Source organism: Thalassophryne amazonica, chromosome 20, assembly GCF_902500255.1.
Source record: "Thalassophryne amazonica chromosome 20, fThaAma1.1, whole genome shotgun sequence".
Lineage (NCBI taxonomy): Eukaryota > Metazoa > Chordata > Actinopteri > Batrachoidiformes > Batrachoididae > Thalassophryne > Thalassophryne amazonica.
Window position 1 is genome coordinate 65519873 of NC_047122.1, and position 22191 is coordinate 65542063.

The following is a 22191-nucleotide window of genomic DNA, read 5'->3' on the forward strand; positions in this document are numbered from 1 at the left end:
CAATTGACAACCTGATCAACTCTATGTGAAGGAGATGTGTTGCACTGCATGAGGCAAATGGTGGTCACACCAGATACTGACTGGTATCCCCCCCCAATAAAACAAAACTGCACCTTTCAGAGTGGCCTTTTATTGTGGGCAGTCTAAGGCACACCTGTGCACTAATCATGGTGTCTAATCAGCATCTTGATATGGTACACCTGTGAGGTGGGATGGATTATCTCAAGTGCTCACTATCACAGATTTAGACTGGTTTGTGAACAATATTTGAGGGAAATGGTGATATTGTGTATGTGGAAAAAGTTTTAGATCTTTGAGTTCATCTCATACAAAATGGGAGCAAAACCAAAAGTGTTGCGTTTATATTTTTGTTGAGTGTATATTAAAATGACACCTGTCAAACACAAATGTCAGGAGACATTCAATGAAACAGGGGGGAGTGTAAAGGGTTAATTAAAATGCAACACAGGATGCAAACAGACATCAAACATGATGATATTCAGAATTCTGTGCTGCATAAATAACTGGAATTTTACTTTTTTCCCTTTTGGCTATATATCATTATACTGTTCCTGTTTTTACCTGTTTATCTGACACAAAGGCCCTGTGTGTGTGATCCCGAATCAGATGCTTCTTCGTCACGGGTCCTGGATGTCAGGAGAGTTGTAATAGTCACAAGTTGTTTTCTCTTTTCTCCATCTACACTTTCTGTGGCTGCTGGCTCACTTCAAGCTCTGAGTTATCTAAGCTGGACACATGATCCCTCCGCCGTGTCTCTGAGGAGGCCACTGTCTTATGTTTCTCTTTCAGCAGATAACACTCTCAGACAAGCTCTGCAGCTACAAACCACAGGTCAGAGAATTTGAGATTGTAGCATTTATCTTATCTGTAACCTTTAGATAATTGCTACGAGTACGTTGTTTTGTCAGATAATGTTACGGCTCCACAACAGAACATTTTTAATCATGTGACAAGGACTGTGACTGCCACAATTAACAATTCAGTCATTCTAGAGGCAGACATACAGTTCAAGGACAACAGTCTATGAATACCAACTACGTGCCTCGTCTGCAAGCATTTTATTGGCTCTGATGAATTGGATTTTTTTGATTTCTTTTGCCAACAATGACTTGAAGAAAATGTATAAATTTCACCTGATTCTATTTTTAAGTAAGTTTCTATAATGTTTTCAAGACCAAAAGAGAGAAAACACCATCCAGAGTGTTTTCAGCAACAAGTCCAAATACCAGGGTCTGTCGAGGTGTGGGGTTTTCACTTCTGTGATGTCAGCATTAACCCTCTGAGGTCAATGAACACCCACATGTCCAACTCACCGTGTTAATTGAAATCCTGCAGGGTTTCTAGTAGTGTCAAGATTTTTGCTAAAGTTATAAAGTTACAATGACATTTTCTAACAGTATATGTTGCCTTTAAGATGATGTCTTTTCCAGGAATGTCCATGTATTGTTCAAGACAATGCAAAACCACATTCTGCGCGCATTACAAAGGCATGGCTGCAGAACAAGAGGGTAGGGTACTGGACTGGACTGCCTACTGTCCTGATCTGTCCAAAATCGAGAATATGTGGAAATCTTGAAACAATTAATACAACGACGACTCTGTATTGTTGCACACTTTAAGATGTTTTTGCAGGATGAATCTGACAAAATTACACTTGAAACAGTATTTTAGCTTAATATCCTCAACGCCAAAATGTGTGTTAAGTGTTGTGAGAAGGAATGGCACACAATTGATATATACTGACAAATGAAAAGAAGTTGACCAGGAAAATATGGACTATTTTGATTTCATACAGTGACGTGAAATAAAAGTCATAGTAAATGTAAGAATTACTATTTGTATTTATTTATTTATGTTTGAGAGGGGTATGCTTGTTAGTTTGAATGTTTGTGTTGCTTTTTTTGCATAACATCTCAAATTTTCTGATTTTGGACCTTCAACGTGAATGGTTGACCACAGGTTCTAGATCCAATAGGGCATGTAAGAAATATTAAAAAATGCCTGTAAAATCTAAAGAAAGCATCTGTACATCACAGTGCATCACAATGGACTGACTCAACAGTAAATAATGTACTAATGGTAAATGGACTAGATTCATATAGCGCTTTTCCATCTGCTTCAGATGCTCAAAGCACTTTACAATAATGTCTCACATTCACCCCAATGTCAGGGTGCTGCCATACAAGGCGCCCACTACATACTGGGAGCAACTAGGGGATTAAGGACCTTGCCCAAGGGCCCTTACTGATTTTCCAGTCAGGCTGAGATTGGAACAGAGGATCCTCTGGTCTCAAGTCCAATGCTTAACCACTACACCATTACCTCCCCCGTTGTCCTAAAATGTCAAAAATGTTGTCAAATTAAAGGAGTTCGACTGTTTCACCACACACTAATACCAAAGTGAGCTACTTTCCACACCAACGACTTCATTCAGGCATTATATATTTCTTTATTTATTACATTACAACCAGGTTTGCAGCTACTGATTATTTCACAATTAAGCATTGAATATTATTATAATTAGTGGTAATTGGCTAAACCACATTGGGGGAGGTAAGACTCAAAAATGGTTTGTTGGAGATAAAGATGACTGGTGAGACAGTGAGTCCTTGAGTGTGGAGAAAGGGGAACCAGGAGACGGAGAGAAAGCGGGTGAACATGGGGACTGATGGTGTTACTGAGGCTGGACAGAGTAGGGAAGAGGACAAGGGGACGAAAAAGGACAAACAGACAAGAACTGGCAGAATGCGAGATGAGAGATAGACAGGGGATTGGTGGGAAGACAGACAAAGTCATGAGGAAAGCCACTGAGACTCCCAGACAACTCTGCAGGAGGTTTCTGCTGCTATGGCTATGATTGGAGTACGAGCGCAACCGTCCTCTGCTGTATCACCACTCACGGCTTTTTAGTGGAGTGGAGCAGGGAAGGGTTTTCAATAAGCGGGACTTGTTACAACCCTCCCCGGTCTCTCCTATATTCTGGAGTTTAACTCTGAAACCTTGTAACATGCAGTAAAAATTTCATTTGTGTACAAGGCGATGGGAAACTGACTTTGGTGTTGTGTGGGCTGCCAGAAGAGGAGGTACTGCTGGCCCACCACCAGAGGGCGCCCTGCCTGAAGTGCGGGCTTCAGGCACGAGAGGGCGCTGCCGCCACGGACACAGCCAGGGGTGACAGCTGTCACTCATTATCTCATGACAGCTGTCATCCATCTACACTTCATCATTCCACTCCATAAAAACCGGACGTCATCTCCACCTCGTTGCCGAGATATCATCTACCTGTGAAGGTAATATTCTCAGCCTTAACTGTGTCTTAGTCTGAACTCTTTTTGCAGCTGCTTTCCTGTGGTGTTCCCTATCTAAGAGATTGGCGTTTGGTGTGTTCAGCGACGGCTTCGCTTCACACCCCAACCAGATAAGTGGTTAGACAGGAGCTGCACGAGTGTGTGTTAGAGGTGCAGGTGGAATTCCCACCATTGTTGTTACTGGGTGTGCACGCACCCACATATGGCTGTTTTTGCTCCTCACCAGCAGTACCAGATCCGACACTCGGAGACGGTGGCCACCTGGGGACTCGGAACTTGGTGGCTCCAGTATTCTCCAGGTTCGGTGGCGGAGGAAATCGTGTGGTTCCGGTTCTTCTCAGGACAGACGTCTTCTATCCTCGAGCCTGCCCACACGTCACCTTTGTGGATTGACTGTTTGCTCAAATTCTGTAATCCTCTGTGTTTTTGTTGTGCTCTTTCACAACAGTAAAGTGTTCATATTCGACTCTTTCATTGTCCGATCATTTGCGCCCCCTGTTGTGGGTCCGTGTCACTACACTTTCCCAACATTTGGGGAAACATGGGAGGCCATTCTTAAGCGTATACCAGGATCTTCAGTGTGTGCGTGGCATGGTCTGATACAGTATAACAGAGGTCTTAAAAGTTCACCTCACAAATGCTAAATTAATAAATCCTGATGCAGACCCCTCTTGCCCTCTCTGTAAGGGTCAACCAGCAGATCACATGCATATGTTCTGGTCCTGTCCGGCACTGTCCATGTTCTGTTCATCATTTCATCTACCACTTCATGCACATGATGTGATTGCTTTCACCACCCTCATTGCGAGAAGATGCATTCTGCTTGATTGGAAATGGCAATCACCACCTCATTTTACAAGATGGATTAGAGAGACAATATACTTCTTTAAACTAGAAAAAATAAGATTTACTTTAAAGAGTTCTAGACAGAAATTCTGAGGCTTGGACTCCATTTTGGAACTATTTTGGAGAACTGCAAATACCCCTTGATGACTGATTACTGACTGATTACTAATCCCCCCTTTTTTTTTTCTTTCTTTCTGTTCTGTTGTTGTAATTGTTTTTGTCATGATTATTACTGATGTTATTACTGTTCCCATTATTATAATTATTTTATATTTGGTGAACTGTATAACTTAAATTATATTCTTCAAAGTGATACCTTGGGTGGGTGGATGGATTTTGGGATCTAATTGTTTCGTCTGAGTGAAAATTTATATGCTCTGCTTGTCTAATGTATGTACACTTTTACTAGCGTTCTCTCAAATAAAAAAAGGGAAAAAATAAAAATCTCATTTGTTCAAGAGACAAAAAAGCCATATTCATCATTTACTTGATGTGTAAAGTGACATCTGCCTGAGGCTGTTCAGGTAATAACAGGGCTTCCATCTCAACACCAACATGCAGTCATTCCTCTGACTTACAATCAAGACTCTCCATGTGATCCAAAAATGTCTAGTTCATCACTGCCGGGCTGCTTCTTCCTGAAGCTGACAGTAATTATTCACAGAATGACTCTACGTACAGTTCCACATGTCATTAGGGGAAAACGTGAAGGATGAAGGTGCAGAACAGAATGCCCATGGCTTTTAGCGTATTTTTTAAGTGTTGGCAATAAAACTGTAGTCACCACCTCCTGAAGCTCATCTGGCCAATGGGAGGCCTTTGAACAAACTTTTATGTGTCTTCTGAAAATGCTTGAGCATCTCTGGCGCTGGTTCTCTCAGTCAGTCCGTCTTCAACATGTTCAGGTAGGAGGTCTGACTTCACGGGGATTTTCACATCCGCGGCTCCTTCTGCTCCTCCATCTCCATCTCACCGCTGGGCATCACCGCCCATCTACCATCACAGAGGCAGGTACAAAAATGACCATCTGCAGCTCCACTATGACAAGGTAAATATGTCAGGATGAATCTCTCTTCATCTTTAGGAACCTTGAAGAACTCTTCACAGCAACACATGATTCAACCATGAGCCTAATCACAGGACTCCAACAAACAATTACTTTGATAAATCGGCTAATCTAATAATTATCATATTGATAAATCGAATAATCGGACCAGTAATGTGTGAGTTAATCAGATGCTGTTCATGGAGAATTCAGGTTCTACCTCATTGGCTCTTCTTAGAATTAAATATGTGATAACCAGCAATGAAAATAAGAAAATGGAAGCATGTTTTTGAAAACCTTTTTTGAATGATCTTTTAACCAATTTCACTCTGACTTTGAGAAAAACTGAACTCTTACAAAAAAATTCTTTATCCACTTCAAATAGTAGAACTTTTCCTTTGTTTCTGCATAAAATTTAAATCAAAATAATTGAAAGGGACTGGAGGGGTGATGCATACGCTGCATGGCCACACAATACAGTATCAAATACAGGACAACCCCAAACAGAAGACAATCCCCCTGTTTTTTTTTTTAAGATTTTGTTTATTATTAGAATAAAATACTTTCTGAAGAGCAAAATTATATATATGAAAAATACTTTCTGAAGACCAATTTTTAAATTTTATTATTTATTTATTTATATATACTTCATGAAGTCCAATTTTTTTTTGGTGGAGGAATAATTTACTTAAGACAATCTTTTTATTATTATTATTTTTAATTAATTAATTAAGTAAATGCTCATGAAAAAAGGCTTGATTGCATAAAGGGGAAGTATAATAAACACTGGTGCAATAAAAATCATCTGTCCTACCTTAATTCTTCACATCATTGTCATACTAGTGTCAATTTTGTCTGCATGTTCTCCAGGTGTACCTAATAAAGTGGCAGTTGAGTATGTTGCTTGTTACTTGTGGCCTCTTTAAACAGAGAAACAATAAAAAAACACCTGCCATTCCAAAATGGTTATGGCAGTATTTTTTGTTAAACCCCTTCAGTTAAAGTGGAACATCAACATGACAAGTGCATCTTGAATGTTTCATTTTTATGCCAATGTGGTGGTTTAGGGAGGCAAAAATGACAAACTACTCAATAGCACATGAAGACATTAAGAGCTATAGCAACCTGACATCTGAGACAGTGACCTTGGCAGTGATCCAAATGATTGATCTTTGGCTGACCTTGACAGGGAAATTCACAGCTGGTTCAAATTGGGTTGAAAATGAATTTACTTTACCCTGATCTTTGCCAAAATGAATCTTTAAGGGCAATTTGGGGGTCAACCTTGGTTAAGTAGGCTAGCCTTTGTCCTAATGATAGATATTTTGGAAAGTTGATCTCGCCTGGACAGTTCCAGAACCATCTCCATGTGTGTGCCAGGTTTGATGCAAATCAGAGTGCAAAACCTTCATTTTGACCTTTGGCTCCAATGACCTTCACCCCAATTATTTGGTAAATGTGATGTTGCCTGAACAATTCCAGAACCCACCTACATGTGTCCGCCAAGGTTGGTGGACACTGGAGTAAAAAGAAAAAAAAAAATCCTAATTTTTACCTTTGATCTCGACCTTTGCCAAAGCAAACCCTTTAAGGGCAATTCTGTTGTTGACCATCCTTCACATTTTGGTGGAAACTGCCCCAAAACAAACAAACAAACTGTCCTCAAATTAGTATGATTGTGTCACTGTCCAAATACTTGTGGGCCTGACTAAGTATTCACTTTAGCTCTGTGGTGTCACTAAATATATTCCATGTGTCTCTGTGCACACGTGTGTTATGTTGCATTGAGAATTGATCCACAGCTGTAAAACACGAGACGGTGAACGTGACAAAAACACAAAACTTTACAGTCTGACAAAAGCAGAGATCAGTACAAAGTTAAACTAAAGTCGTTGTTCAGACAGCTGTCGGCTTTATAAGTCCATCAGTCTTCAGTGGCAAAAAAAAGAGCTTTTCACTATTTTGTTCTTGCATCAGCCTAAACCTGAGGACAGATGCAACCTGGGAAATCCAACAGAAACAATTATTCTCACTCTGATGCACGTGAACAGACCTGTAATTGGATGTGTGTGTCTGACGCCCTGTGCGTGAGCGCCACTGTTATAGATGTTCATTTGAGCTGCCAGTTCTTCTCCAAGATCAGCCTAAAGTTAGACAACAAACAAATTAAAGATGTGGCAGATCTCATCGCTCATGACATCATCGATTTCTGGTGCTGATGGATGTCCCCATTCCAAAAATGAGGGAATTGATCTCAAATTCCCACAAGTGTACAGTGCCTTGCAAAAGTATTCACCCCTTTTAATTTGTTTTTGCCATTTCAAGCACAAAAAAAAAAAAGAAAAATCATTCAGGCTTCTTTAAATTAACATTTAAAGAATGATCCGCCTTTAAACTCAAACTGGAAGAAAATCTCTACAACTTAGTATAAACTGAATAAAAATATCAAAGCCAAGATGATGGGTTGCATAAATAATGGTCCCCTTTAGGGATGTGAATCGTACAACAACTCACGATTCAATTCGATTCCGATTCTTGGGGTGACGATTCGATTTAGAATCGATTTACGATTCAAAGAGCTCTGAGAAATAGTTATGTTAATTTAAAATGTTTATGTTTAAGAAAATGCAGCTTTACAAGGTTAATCAAGTGATTCTAGATGTAAATTTACTTATCTGCTTTGCTTGTTCAGAGTTGGCTGGCAGTTTAGCGAAGCGCTGGTCAGTAGTCGGCAGATACCGCTGCTCCCCTCTTTTAGCTCTGGGTGATAGCCTAGCATGTGGGCTTGTGGATTTGAAGTGTTTCCAAAGTACTTTCATTTTTCAGATTTTGCACACTGCATAAGTCATGTCAAGCTCCGTCTTACGCAGCAAATAATAAAATCCAAAATGCGCCCAAACATTTGCCTTCAGCAAAGACGGTGCTGGCTGAATGAGCTCTTCGTCCGCCGTGCTAAGCTGCAGCTCACGAATGTTTGAAGCATGTTGGACCCTCCCCTAGCGGGGACGCTGTAGTACGGAAGCCGTTGCCTGACAAACACTACACACAGCGAGTAAGTAAGAAAATGTTTAAAAAATGCTTTTTAAAAATCGATTCTTGAACATTTTGGATCAATTCAGAATCGTAATAAATAAGAATCGCGATTTGGACGTGAATCGATTTTTTCTGGCACCCCTAGTCCCCTTTATTACAACACACAAATCAGTTTTATCGTCAGATTTCTTTAAACAAGCCAGGGGATGGTAGGTAAAACGTGACTGACATGGTGCACTCAGACTGGATAAAAATCCAATCCAAGTGCGCCATGACGGTAATTTTTTTTTTCTGAGTGCATAGGTAAAAATTCCAGCTCCTTTCCTTCTGTACAATGACCCACAGAATTTGCCTGAGCTTACATTAATTCTATGCAAATAGAAATGTCATTAACATTGTCTTGAATAAGACTTTTCCACCATTTCTCTCAAATATGGAGGTGATACGAGGTCTGTTAGAAAACTATCCGACCTTTTTATTTTTTGCAAAAACTATATGGATTTGAATCATGTACGCTTGCATCAGCCAAGCTTGAACCTTCGTGCGCATGCGTGAGTTTTTTCACGCCTGTCGGTTGCGTCATTCGCCTGTGAGCACACTTTGAGTGAGCAGTGGTCCACCCCCTCATCGGATTTTCATTGCGAGGAAAATGTCTGAATGATTTGGAGCTTTGCTGCATCAAATTTTTCCAGAAACTTTGAGAGACAGCCAGGTGGAAACCATTCGGAAGATTCAGACGGTTTTCAGGGACAATTCTATGGGGATCACACAGATTAAGGAGTGTTACAACCGGTTTAAAGACGGCGCACAATGGCGGAGGGCGCGCGTGCTCCGAGCGGCGATTGACAGGCTGAGACGATCAGATCATTTCCAAACTGAACGCTGTGTTGATCCGGGACGTCGTCTGACTACCACAGAAATGGCAGAAGAGGTGAACATAGCACTTTTTCGGCACATTCCACTGTTACAGGAGTTTTTGTCATGGAAAGAGGAGCAGAGGAATTCGCCACAGAGCCTCTAATGGTGCGGGACAAAAACACCTCCGTGTTGCTCTCACAGGACATGTTGCAACATGCCCAGCTCTTGCACCATTCAGAAGATTCAGACGGCTTTGGGTGGCTTTTCAGTCGTGTGACTATCCGAGAAATTGTGGACGAGCTGGACATGCCACAACATGTCCTGTGAGGCTTCATCACAGCGTTGCTTCTTGCTTCCATTGTGCGCCGTCTTTAAACCGGTTGTAACACTCCTTAATCTGTGTGATCCCCATAGAATCGTCCTTGAAAGCCATCTGAATCTTCCGAATGGTTTCCACCTGGCTGTCTCTCACAGTTTCTGGAAAAATTTGATGCAGCAAAGCTCCAAATCATTCAGACATTTTCCTCACAATGAAAATCCGATGAGGGGGATGGACCACTGCTCACTCAAAGCCTGCTCACAGGCGAATGACGCAACTGACAGGCATGAAAAAACTCACACATGCGCACAAATGTTCAAGCTTGGCTGATGCAAGCGCACATGAATCAAACCCATATAGTTTTTGCAAAAAATAAAAAGGTCGGATAGTTTTCTAACAGACCTCGTATGTTGCAATTATGCATGGAGGGGTTCTGAGTAAGATAATGAATAAAATCATGTTTTACCAAGGATGGAGCAGGATAAGGTGGGTTAAGGAGTTGAGCTACCAATATGTAGACCTTGTTATGGTTCACGTCTCCGGTGTCTGTTTTATGCCTCGTGGGTTTTTGATCATTCTTCTCGAGCGTTTACGTACTATTTTGTTCTGCTTTCTAATTCATTTTCTTCCATGCTGCCATTTCTATGAAATCTTATTTTGATGCATGCTCCATGTGAATTTCCATTGGCTTTACTTCCTGTTTCACTGTCACTCAGGCTTCTGGTTTTACTTGTATTCTCACTTCCTCGTTTATGATATAGACCTCCACAGCTCTCACTCCAGTGCCAGAATGTCTTGCTCTCATGCCTACTTTCTACTTTCTCCACAATTGATCTCCAGTTGCCAACCCATGTTTCTATTTGGTACTTTAGTGTTTCCCATAATTCCCCTGGTGGACCCCTGCACTTCCCAGAATGCTCTGCGGTGCCAGCAGAGTTCTGGCGTCGCACAGCACATGTAAACAATGACGAACGAGGATGGGGATGGCGTTGATCCAGCGAATTCACGGGCGATTATGATGATGACACATTCTCCCAAGTTGAGATGGTTATCTTGAGGAGGTGTAGCACCTTCTTCTGCCATGCACCGATGCTGTCTTGTTGTCCATATTTCACTAAGTTTGTTGACTTTGTGCTCTGAACCGGAACTCTGCTGAAACTGATCTCTTGCATGAGTCACTGACTGCGAGACAGCGCGAGATTCACAACTGCGAAACACCGAATGCTGTTTAGTTAGCATCATCTCCTGCTTTCTGATTTCTCTCCTGAGTATGTTTGCCAACTGTGTACTGATCCGCTGATTACCTGGAATACTCACTCATTGTTTCCCTCATGAACACTGTTCTCAGGCGGACAGTCTTCCTGTGTATAAAACCCTTGGCCATATCTTACACTATCCACGCCATTTGTTTCCACATGGATGATGTTATTGTAACTGTTGTAACTGTTGTCTGTGTGTTTTGGCTGTTCCAGTATCATCGCCTGCCAATAAAACTTGTCCAAACTTCATACCTGTGATTTTGTCTGCTCAGAGATTGATTCCGAGTCACAACATCTGTTGATGTCCTTGGACAGGACACTTAATCTGCACTGTCGCAGTCCATCCAGCTGCAAATGGGTATGAGGTTTAGGTGGGGTGTCGGACTAGCGACCTGTCCAGGGGGAACCATAAACTCTCATATGCTTCATACTAAAGAATCTAGGGATAATCAGCAATGGGTCTAAGCACCTTATATATGACTATTAATCATAGAATACTCAACATTTTTGGTTTATCCCCTTACATTAATGGCTTTGAGTTTGTAGATTTCATCTGTTCACCAGTTAAACCTATTGTGTAAGATGTCATCATACACAAGATGTATAGCTTCAACAGTAGATGAATGACTTTGAGAAGGTAGGCAGTCCCCCCAGAGCTGCTGCGGATGTTCATCTAATGTGAAGGGCATAATGTCAGAAACCTGCACTCGTCTGAAGGGACCTGGCTGACTTAACCATTACTCATTTCTCTGACAGCGTTGCCTGCACACACACACACACACACACACACACACACGCCAAATAAACGTCACACGGGATACAGTAATTGTAGGTGTCACTAACAGCACCACATCTCTGGTTTTTCACTGTCGTCCTGCAGTCTTTTGAAATTAACTCTCACTATTATGATTTCTTTGCTGTTATTAATGACTGTTGTAACGCAGCACAATGAAAGACTGAGTAAAGCTGGAGAGTTTGCAGTACTGAAAGTGATGCTTTGGACAAAATGCACCAAAGATCACACTGGATGAGATGCTCTCGTACACAGCAACCATTTCTGGACAGGCTGTCATTGGTCAACAGCATGTCCAGGATGTGCCCCGCCTCTCCTTCCAATGGCCACTGCAATTGCATCATTACTTTATCTCAGCATCCTTGACAGCTGTACGCAACAAGCTAGCACAGTGGGTGTAACCAGTAGTTTGTTTTTCAATACTTATTTATACTTAGCATTTATTAGGGACCCTTCACACAAAACAAAACCCACAAACCGAAAACAAAATGGGGAACCGTGAGACATTCCACCTGCTGTCAGGACGGACACACGGTCAACAGACATACACGATACCGCAGCAACTAACTGTATCGTGCATGCTTGTGTTTGCGCGCACGAACATAGTGTGAGCATGTGTTTCCTTCCCACTGTCGCCAAGTGCTTGCTCACAGGGGGTCGTTTTGACCGTTGGGGTTTTTACGTAATTATTGTATGGCCTTGCCTTACAATATAAAGCGCCTTGGGGCAACTGTTTGTTGTGATTTGGCGCTATATAAATACAATTGATTGATTGAGCATGTGGAAAGTTGTGCACACAGCAGCAGAGCAAAAAATGAATAAAACACTATAACTTATCATTCTTAATCCCTGTTATGAAGAGCAGATTTAGTCTCCACCTAGACAACAGGAAGTAATGAAATGATGTGGATTACTCTTCTCTCTTTCATGTTTTACAAGAATTACCTGATGTGCTCATGAAAAGCAGGCCGGTTCTTGCATCATTAAGACTCGGACTTTCGCATTGTGAACACACCAGCAGTGATCCGCTGCAAATGTGATCTGTGTTTTAATTATTACAATGTGGGGAAATTCCGCAGTGACACATGCCTCGCGGGGGCATCCCGTGGGGTGAGTTCCTCCATGGCAAGATATTCACCAGCGTTGTGGTGCACTTACGCGCCAGTCAGCGGAAGCGACATGTTATAATTGATTCCCACTTGAGGACAGCATGCCTACATCTGCGCTTCACAGTACAGTTATGTGAGGTCGTATCCTACAAGCCACTACAGCTGTTCACTAGCTATGAGTTGTGAGCACCAATATCTGAACAGCTGCATGTCACAGGGCCACGCCCACCTCTGTCAGTGAACCTCAGCAGCTCCAGAACAAAAAGGCTCACACTCTGTTGCTTTGTTCTGTGATTTTAATTTCATGTATGTATTATTATGTTTGTCCTGCATCTGTCTGATATCTGTGTTGTAATCACCTGTCAGTCGGTGATCAGCTGACATGCACCGTATGTCCACAGCAAAGTTTATGAGCAAAGCGATCACACAAGAATGAGTTCATGCCTTCACCCTTATTTGTTTTATTTAATTTCCACTCTACAATTTACGTGGTGGAAGTGACATCAGCCGGCTGGCCGGCTTCACACCGTGCCGCATGCTCAGACACTAGCCGATCTCCATGAGGGTGTGAGCGCCCGCCCCCACATGCACACTATGTGTTCTCCAGCTGAATTGCAAGACGTAGCAGTCAGCTGGTCCAGCAGAGCACTGCACAGCGACCGGACTCCGGTGTTGCAGACCGAACGGTCCCCCTAAAAATCGCTCCCCCCGATGACGCGGTTCATGGATTATTACCTCGTTTCTGCTTCAAACTGCCTCTAGTCATCATCTGTCTCAGCGACAGATATCTGAAGCTTTTGTACAACAGTCATTTCCACATAAATTCAGCATTATTTCATCATAAAAGGCAGAGGAAGCGATCAGAGCGGCATGGCTAAATGAGCTGCTAGCTGAGGCATTCACTGTGCATCGGTCATTTCAAAGCGTCACGGAATTTTGCCTCGTTTCTGCTTAAAACTGACTTTAGAATGATTTAAGAGGTTTTATCTTTATCATCTGATGGTTAATAATCCCTTTAATCCATTTGATCACTTTGGGTGAAGAGACTGTCTCAGAGGAGCTGCTGTGGTCCAAAATGATGCATACGCAGATGAAAAAGGTGGACTGATTTTGAGGGGCGGACCGTTCGGTCTGCGACACTGGGACCACCAGCCACAGCTGACAATACTGGATTCATGGTGTGTGTGTGTGTGTGTGTGTTTTGGTGGTGGTGGTGGTGGGGGGGGATGACACATTCCGCAAGCCATTTGTGTTGAGGGCGCGGATGACGACACACTCCACACGCCATTAGTGTGTGTGTGTGTGGGGGGGGGGGGGGGGGGTCGGCATGGTTACACCCATGTGTGTTGCTTGGTGATGCCACACTCGTGTTGCACTTTTCACAGATGGGTCGAATGTGATTGCCTGCTGTCTACTGTCGTACCAGGAGCGTGAATAGCCCCATCTTTTCTAAGTGTCCAGCAAGCGGTGTTAGATGTTCTTGTGTGGCAACTGGAATTTGGTCGACACCTGCCAAGAGGGGGATCAAATGAGCACGCGCAGGCCATTCGCTGTCTTTCGGCTGCTTGTGTGCGTGAATGGTTGTGGCGACAGGTGTACAAGGCATTTGAGGCGGCTCCGATTTTTCAAGAATGGCAGGCAATTCTTCCTTTGTGTGCTAGTCGGCTTCAATCATGTTATGTGTGAAAGGGCCCTTAGGATTGCACATATGTTCAAAACTGTTTCATATTGGACCATGAAGGATACACCTGTTGTGTCCTTCATTTTAGGGGGAAATAACAAGGCATTTGCTGTTACTCTTCAATGAGCGCAGTAATGCAGTGTAATATGAATTCATAGTAAGAGTGAAAAGAAACACCAGAGCAAGTTGGACCTCTGGCTGAGGGGGGCATCACTGTCAAACGTCCTTAGGCCGGTTTCCATGAACCTCCAAATTATCAAAATTGAAGTAGTGAATTGAAAATACGCTAAATAAAAACAGGTGTATTGAAGAAAAAAAACTTAAATATTGCAAAACCATTTTATGCTCAGATCAGATTTTTTTTTTTTTACATTGTTTATCACAATACAAAGCAAAAGAGCATAAATCCCTGTTGCCAGCAAAGTGAAAACACAGTAGTGAGTGGTGACACATCATGCAATCAGCAACCTCACCACTAGATGACACTAAATCCTGCACACTGTAGCTTTAAACCTTCATGAAAATGTGTTTGATGGTTTAGATCCATTCAACAAACTGACAGACAAGCACGTGCACACACCCAAGTTTCAATGTGCATTTTTTGCACCTGCACTATGATATTTTTAATATTCTCAGATGTATGAAAAGCGGGAAATGACTTGTTTATTGACAAAGTCGACTGTATGTGACCAAGTTCTCATGTTCTGTCCTTCCTGAACAGGAAACATCCACAGAGTTTGGTGGCGTCGGCATCCTTCTCTGCATGCATGACCGCGCTGTCACTCCTCCTCGCTCCCACCTTCGGACGTAAGTCACCCAGAATACAATGCACCGCTGGTGTCACAAAAGTCACGCCTGCTGCATGCAGAATCTCACCAGTTTGTCCTGTAAACATGAACAAAGTGGCTCCAGTGTTTAAGGCCGCATGGCAACCGTCTGTCAGAGCTCACTCAGCAAAGGACAGGAATCAGGTCTGTGCAGCAGCCAATCAGGTTCAGCGTCTCCTCTGACAGTTACAACAAGGTCGTTCTCTGAGAAATTAACTTAATGCAGACACGCCACCCAGTGCAGCCGCACTGCCATGTTGACGTTTTCCCGTACTGTCACACGTGCAGCCGCACACAACATCTTAGAGTAATTGTGGTTCATCTCTCGCTCATTGCACTAATGACGGTGTTTTTAGTGCCGTGCCGCAGCAGGCCATAACTCTCACAGCGTGCAGCCCCCGTGCACAGTCAGAGAAGTGTTTAGTGGTACACAATATGCTCGTATAAATACCGGCTCACTGCTTGGTCTCATTTCTCAGCACTTGCAGGATGTTTGAACAGCTTCCAGATGTGCCGTGTTCTGGCTCCTCACTCCGAACGAGCTGAGTCAGGTTACTGACTGTGGACCCCCCCAGGACACTGTCACAATCCTTGTTCAAAAGATTTGTTTCTTTGTGCACAACTGCAGTAGAACAAGAACCCTACCTGAAATACCAGGACGACAAAATCAATTTCAACACTTTTTTTTCCCGTTTTTGCTGGTTTGTTCATTTGTTAGCAACAGTTTTGGATATGATCAAACTAATTCATTTGGGTGGGAGGGGTCCAGGTTTGGATGATTAATAGAGTACTTGTATTTTAAATTCTGTTTGTCAGTCAGAGATAAACAGCGATGATCTAACTTCGACTAAACCAGCTCCTAATTTCCATAATGTAATTGATGATGTTATTTTCTGCAAGTAGTTGCATCTTTTTCTTCCACAGCTATGCTTTTCTGATGTGTGCAGAATGTGGTTTTGTATGGTTTTGTATTGTGTTGTTAAAAAAATGCATGGGTGCCAAGGGTACTGATGCAAACCCATACCATGACACACCCTTGCTTGGAGCATGTTGCCGATACCATTGTGGATAGTCCTTTTCAAATTTGGTCTGGATCATGTGGTATCCAATTCTTCCAAAAAAAGATCCGGAGTGCTGATTTGTCTGACTACAATACACATTTTTACTGTGTGAAGTCAAAGTTGCTTCTGGACAAGGTTACCATTAGGCTTCTTCTGTGCACAGGAGTGGCATTTGTGAATGTAACTCTATACTGTAGTGCTTGATAAAGGTTTCCCAAAATCTTTTGCAATGTGGGTATATCAGCTATTGATGAATAACAGTTATTGATGCAGTGTCATCTGAGAGATCAGAGATCACTAGCGTTCAGCTTAGGCTTGCACCTTGCCCTTTATGCACTTAAATTCATCCATATTCCTTGAATTGTTTAATGACATTAGGCACTGTAGATGGAGAAATATGTAAATCCCTTCCAATCTTTCTTCGAGGAACATGTCATCAAATGTGAGAAAATTATTTAAATGTTTAAAAACAAGCTAGTGAGCCTCTGCCCATCTTTGCTCTTCAAACGCTCAGCCTTTCATGCACACTGGATAGAGAAAGACAGAGAGATAGTCATGTTTAATCAACCACCTGTGGACAAGGATGAAAAAAAATCCACATAATATTGTCCTCTGAAGTAAACAATTTAAGACCTACAGCAGCAGTGTGACATCAAATGAAATCAATATTACATTCATCAAATTGTGTCACCTGGACAAACGAATAAATTGAATGGTGTGCATCGGACAACAGGCCATCTAATATCTTATCTGGTTCCTCATAGGCTTATATGATCGGTCAGTGATGAGTAAAAGTCTAATTTGGGTCTTTAAAGACCTCGCCTTCTGCTGTTTCACAGTAACTGATCATTTTCCTTTTCAGGAAAGTAATGAAATTTAGTTTATTATTTTGATCTAAACATCAATTAATATTCATGCAAGGAATATAGATATAATATTCCACAGCTAAATAGTGCATAAAAAATAAATCAATACAACAGCAACAATCCATATATTTTGTATGCACGCTTACTCCGACTAAGGGTTGGGCGGGGGCATGAAGGAAGAGTGCAGCCTTGACAGGATGCCAGTGTGTCACAGGGCAGCAACAACCACGCTACTGCCATAACAGCACTGACGGTAACAGCACTGACAAAAGCATGCCATGCACTTTAGTGTGCATATTTTTGCTTAGAACTGGATGGTATCCATACTTCTATGCACAATATGCAACTTTTCTCAATACCTATGTCAGTAAAGCTAATAGCACTGTAACATCTCTGCTTCACATTAAGCATACTGGTCAAAATATCTATGAAACTGACCAGAGTCTCCTGGCCACCATGTTGAATTTCCTTCCAGTGTCAACGACAGTAAGAGCCACCTATTAGCCAGCCAAGTGAGGAACTGAGGGAGGTGTTAGGAAGGGAGGAATACCTATTGTTTGGTACCAGCACTGACACGAGACCTTAGGGGACATAGGTAACAAAATGTAAGAAATCCCGAATAGAACTCAATTTTCAATCAAGGTTTGGGGACATCACCATTTTTCTTTCAACTTGATTTCAATTCATCCTAATAATTTTTCCGTAATTATTGTATGGCTTTGCCTTACATTATAAAGCGCCTTGGGGCAGCTGTTTGTTGTGATTTGGTGCTATATAAATAAAATGTATTTATTTATTTATTTATTTATTTATTTATTTTATTAATCATGGAGAGGGGTCTTTATTTGGTGAATTCTTAAGAATATGTTTTCTAAATCATATTTACACTAATTACAGACCTGAAGAAAAAAATAATCTTATTTATTGGGGATTCAATCAGGAAGGACACAAAATAATCAGTTCCTGTGAAGTGACCCTTCTCTGTCTTGGAAGACACAAAGTAAATTAATGTTAAATCCAGCCAAGAACAGTTTAACAGTTTGTTCTGTTCCACTAGAACTGGACCTGAGCCGACTGGATGGGGATACCGTGTGTCCTCCAATGAGAAGTGGACAGGATGACCTTCCAGGTGAAACCCGCTTTACAGAATCTACAACTGTGTTCCAACAGAAACGAGAAGCACAAGCCAAGGCACTTTTTAAAACTGCACACTTAAGCCCTGAAAATGAGAAAATTGACTATCCAATGGAAGGTGGTTACTTTAATTAGTTGCACAGGGTGGGCTGCCCAATACATAGAGACACCTTTGGATTTCAAATGAGCCAAATAAAATGTTCCACTTGAGCTTTAAGCCCTTTTTGTTGGAGCAGTTCGAACTCAGCAAGATTGCAATTGGTCGCCACAGCCCTGCTTGAATCACACAACACATCTGTGCACATTCTGCACTGCGGTTTGAGCTTTTAACGCATGTTTCAGTAAGAAGAAAAATGTTAATTAGCATTAATGGATTTCTTGAGTGTTTTTAAGGTAGCTTTGGTTCGTGGTAAAACGGTATGGGGGCACATGCAGATACGACTGGTGGGTAATTATTTCCAATCTCGGGCACGAAGGCTCAGCTAATAAGTCGTTTTGCCTGGGAGCTAATGTGGCATGCAAATCTGCAGAAAAGTGGGACATTTTTCCAAAACTTGTTGATCTGGTCAAAAGGACGTACTTGAGGTGATGATAAATGTTTTACACATTTGATGCTGTGTGGGAAAAAAATCCTTTGTACTGTACAAGTGAAGGTGAATAGGCCGCCTCGTGATGTTGAACTAATAGTCGATACAGCTTCAGTTGTTTCTATTATCCAAAAGACATTGTGGAGCCGAGTGGACGGTGGCCAAGGGTGGCCACAACACTTCCAAATACAGAAAACATTTACAAATACAAAAGATACCTGCAGCAATTCAAACATAGATTGTTTCAATCAAAAAATGTCTTGGAAATTATGAAAAATGCTTGAAAGCACAAAGGCCATAAACTAATATAACGTACAGACCAGCAACAATTGAGTTAGCCTTCAAGCTGCTGTGCAAGCAAAGAATAATAATGGCTCCCCTGTGTGTGTGCAATATAGAAAATGGATATATGAATTTTCACCAAACTTGGAGTGAAAATTACTTGGGTTAGTGTCTTCAGATGACTTTTGGAACACATTGGTCAAAGGACAAGGTCAAGTAAAGCATAGCCCAAAACAACATGTTTACCGTAATAGCTCTCCTACCAGTGTTGCTAAAGATTTGATCAGTAATATATTTGTGATTGATTGGTATAATTTGCTTCATGATAAAGTCACAAAATGTAGTCAAATATAGTTAAAACACGCACACACACACCTTACTCAAATATGTGTAGTCCCTTGAAGCTGAATGGTTGTAATGGTTTGGCAACTCAAATTCCCAACTTGAGTTTTCTGTCTTCTTGAACACATCCCAGAGCTCTATTATTTTAATCTCTATCTGGTCAGTGGAGGTGAGTAAACTTATTTATTTAAATAATAATACATGAGTTTAACTTGCTTAAGAGTAAAATTATCAGTAAAGTAAATAAACTTTTCTTGAGAACATGTTTTGACTCACTGGGTCCAGTGTTGAGAAATATTCTTTTCTCCAAATGCAAAAGATGAAGAACCACATCCTACATTTTCTGAGTCAGGCTCAAAACTTCTCAATCATGCCTCATGTGTCGTTTTGGAAATACACTCGACATGTAAAACGTAAAGCTGGAATATCAGCAATCGTCAATAGATAAAATATAGTCTGAAGTTTAATATACACTCAACAAAAATATAAACGCAACACTTTTGGTTTTGCTCCCATTTTGTATGAGATGAACTCAAAGATCTAAAACTTTGTCCACATACACAATATCACCATTTCCCTCAAATATTGTTCACAAACCAGTTTAAATCTGTGATAGTGAGCACTTCTCCTTTGCTGAGATAATCCATCCCACCTCACAGGTGTGCCATATCAAGATGCTGATTAGACACCATGATTAGTGCACAGGTGTGCCTTAGACTGCCCACAATAAAAGGCCACTCTGAAAGGTGCAGTTTTGTTTTATTGGGGGGGGATACCAGTCAGTATCTGGTGTGACCACCATTTGCCTCATGCAGTGCAACACATCTCCTTCACATAGAGTTGATCAGGTTGTCAATTGTGGCCTGTGGAATGTTGGTCCACTCCTCTTCAATGGCTGTGCGAAGTTGCTGGATATTGGCAGGAACTGGTACACGCTGTCGTATACGCCAGTCCAGAGCATCCCAAACATGCTCAATGGGTGACATGTCCGGTGAGTATGCCGGCCATGCAAGAACTGGGACATTTTCAGCTTCCAAGAATTGTATACAGATCTTTGCAACATGGGGCCGTGCATTATCCTGCTGCAACATGAGGTGATGTTCTTGGATGTATGGCACAACAATGGGCCTCAGGATCTCGTCACGGTATCTCTGTGCATTCAAAATGCCATCAATAAAATGCACCTGTGTTCTTCGTCCATAACAGACGCCTGCCCATACCATAACCCCACCACCACCATGGGCCACTTGATCCACAATATTGACATCAGAAAACCGCTCACCCACACGACACCACACACGATGTCTGCCATCTGCCCTGGACAGTGTGAACCAGGATTCATCCGTGAAGAGAACACCTCTCCAACGTGCCAAACGCCAGCGAATGTGAGCATTTGCCCACTCAAGTCGGTTACGATGACGAACTGGAGTCAGGTCGAGACCCCGATGAGGACGACAAGCATGCAGATGAGCTTCCCTGAGACGGTTTCTGACAGATTGTGCAGAAATTCTTTGGTTATGCAAACCGATTGTTTCAGCAGCTGTCTGAGTGGCTGGTCTCAGACGATCTTGGAGGTGAACATGCTGGATGTGGAGGTCCTGGGCTGGTGTGGTTACACGTGGTCTGCGGTTGTGAGGCTGGTTGGATGTACTGCCAAATTCTCTGAAACGCTTTTGGAGACGGCTTATGGTAGAGAAATGAACATTCAATACACGAGCAACAGCTCTGGTTGACATTCCTGCTGTCAGCATGCCAACTGCACGCTCCCTCAAATCTTGCGACATCTGTGGCATTGTGCTGTGTGATAAAACTGCACCTTTCAGAGTGGCCTTTTATTGTGGGCAGTCTAAGGCACACCTGTGCACTAATCATGGTGTCTAATCAGCATCTTGATATGGCACACCTGTGAGGTGGGATGGATTATCTCAGCAAAGGAGAAGTGCTCACTATCACAGATTTAGACTGGTTTGTGAACAATATTTGAGGGAAATGGTGATATTGTGTATGTGGAAAAAGTTTTAGATCTTTGAGTTCATCTCATACAAAATGGGAGCAAAACCAAAAGTGTTGTGTTTATATTTTTGTTGAGTGTATATTAAACTTCAGACTATATAGAACCCTTTAAAATTTTGGGGGAATTTTTAATTCGTGGGAACATACATAATTTGAGGGAAATCCATAGTGCATTTCGCCCCAGCGAACGTCAAAACCTGCAGACCAATTCAAGCCGGAAGTGCGTAACTGCGCTTGCTCGCACTTAATAACTCAGATAATCAGATAATAACAGACTCAGATAATAACCATAACTGTACACCGTCAGACACATCAGTCTTCTGTCGCGGTTGCTCCCAACGATGTCTTTGGTTCCCAATGATCACCGTCGTTGATCTTCTCTTTTTCTCTCGCTCCAAATGATGTCTTTTCTTCGCATATTGCCGGTCTTCCTCGCTTTCTTCAACTTCTACTGTCTCTCTCCTCCATCTTGCCTTCTTCAATTTTTAATTTCTATCCCAGCATGCATCACAGCTAGCAGTGAAACTCCCCACGTGACCTGTAACATCACCCCGATGGCATCCTGGCTTTCGAATTTTTGGCACGTGCCAATAATTCAGAATTTGCTTCGATACGGAGGATCACGTTCAGACTAATATTTTGGAAATCCTTTATATTCACACTAACAAACAAAATTACTTTGGTCCCCATCAAAATTCTAACAATCGTCTCAATTTCAATATGCTTCCTGGCACTCCAGCTTTAAATAATACCCAGCAATGCGTACTTTTTAAAGAAAAGTAATCATTCAGCCAACTTTCATGGAGA

The 22191-nt window shown here is 42.0% G+C and overlaps 1 protein-coding gene across 1 annotated transcript in view; it reads left to right on the forward strand.

The window, feature by feature from the left end:
* The window catches only part of LOC117501531 (collagen alpha-1(IX) chain), a 50943-nt gene that overhangs the window by 8466 nt on the left and 20286 nt on the right, over positions 1-22191 (forward strand). Inside the window, exon 2 of the mRNA XM_034160420.1 lies at positions 18084-18155. Coding sequence (XP_034016311.1) covers positions 18084-18155 — 72 coding nt within the window. The remainder of the gene's footprint in view (positions 1-18083; positions 18156-22191) is intronic.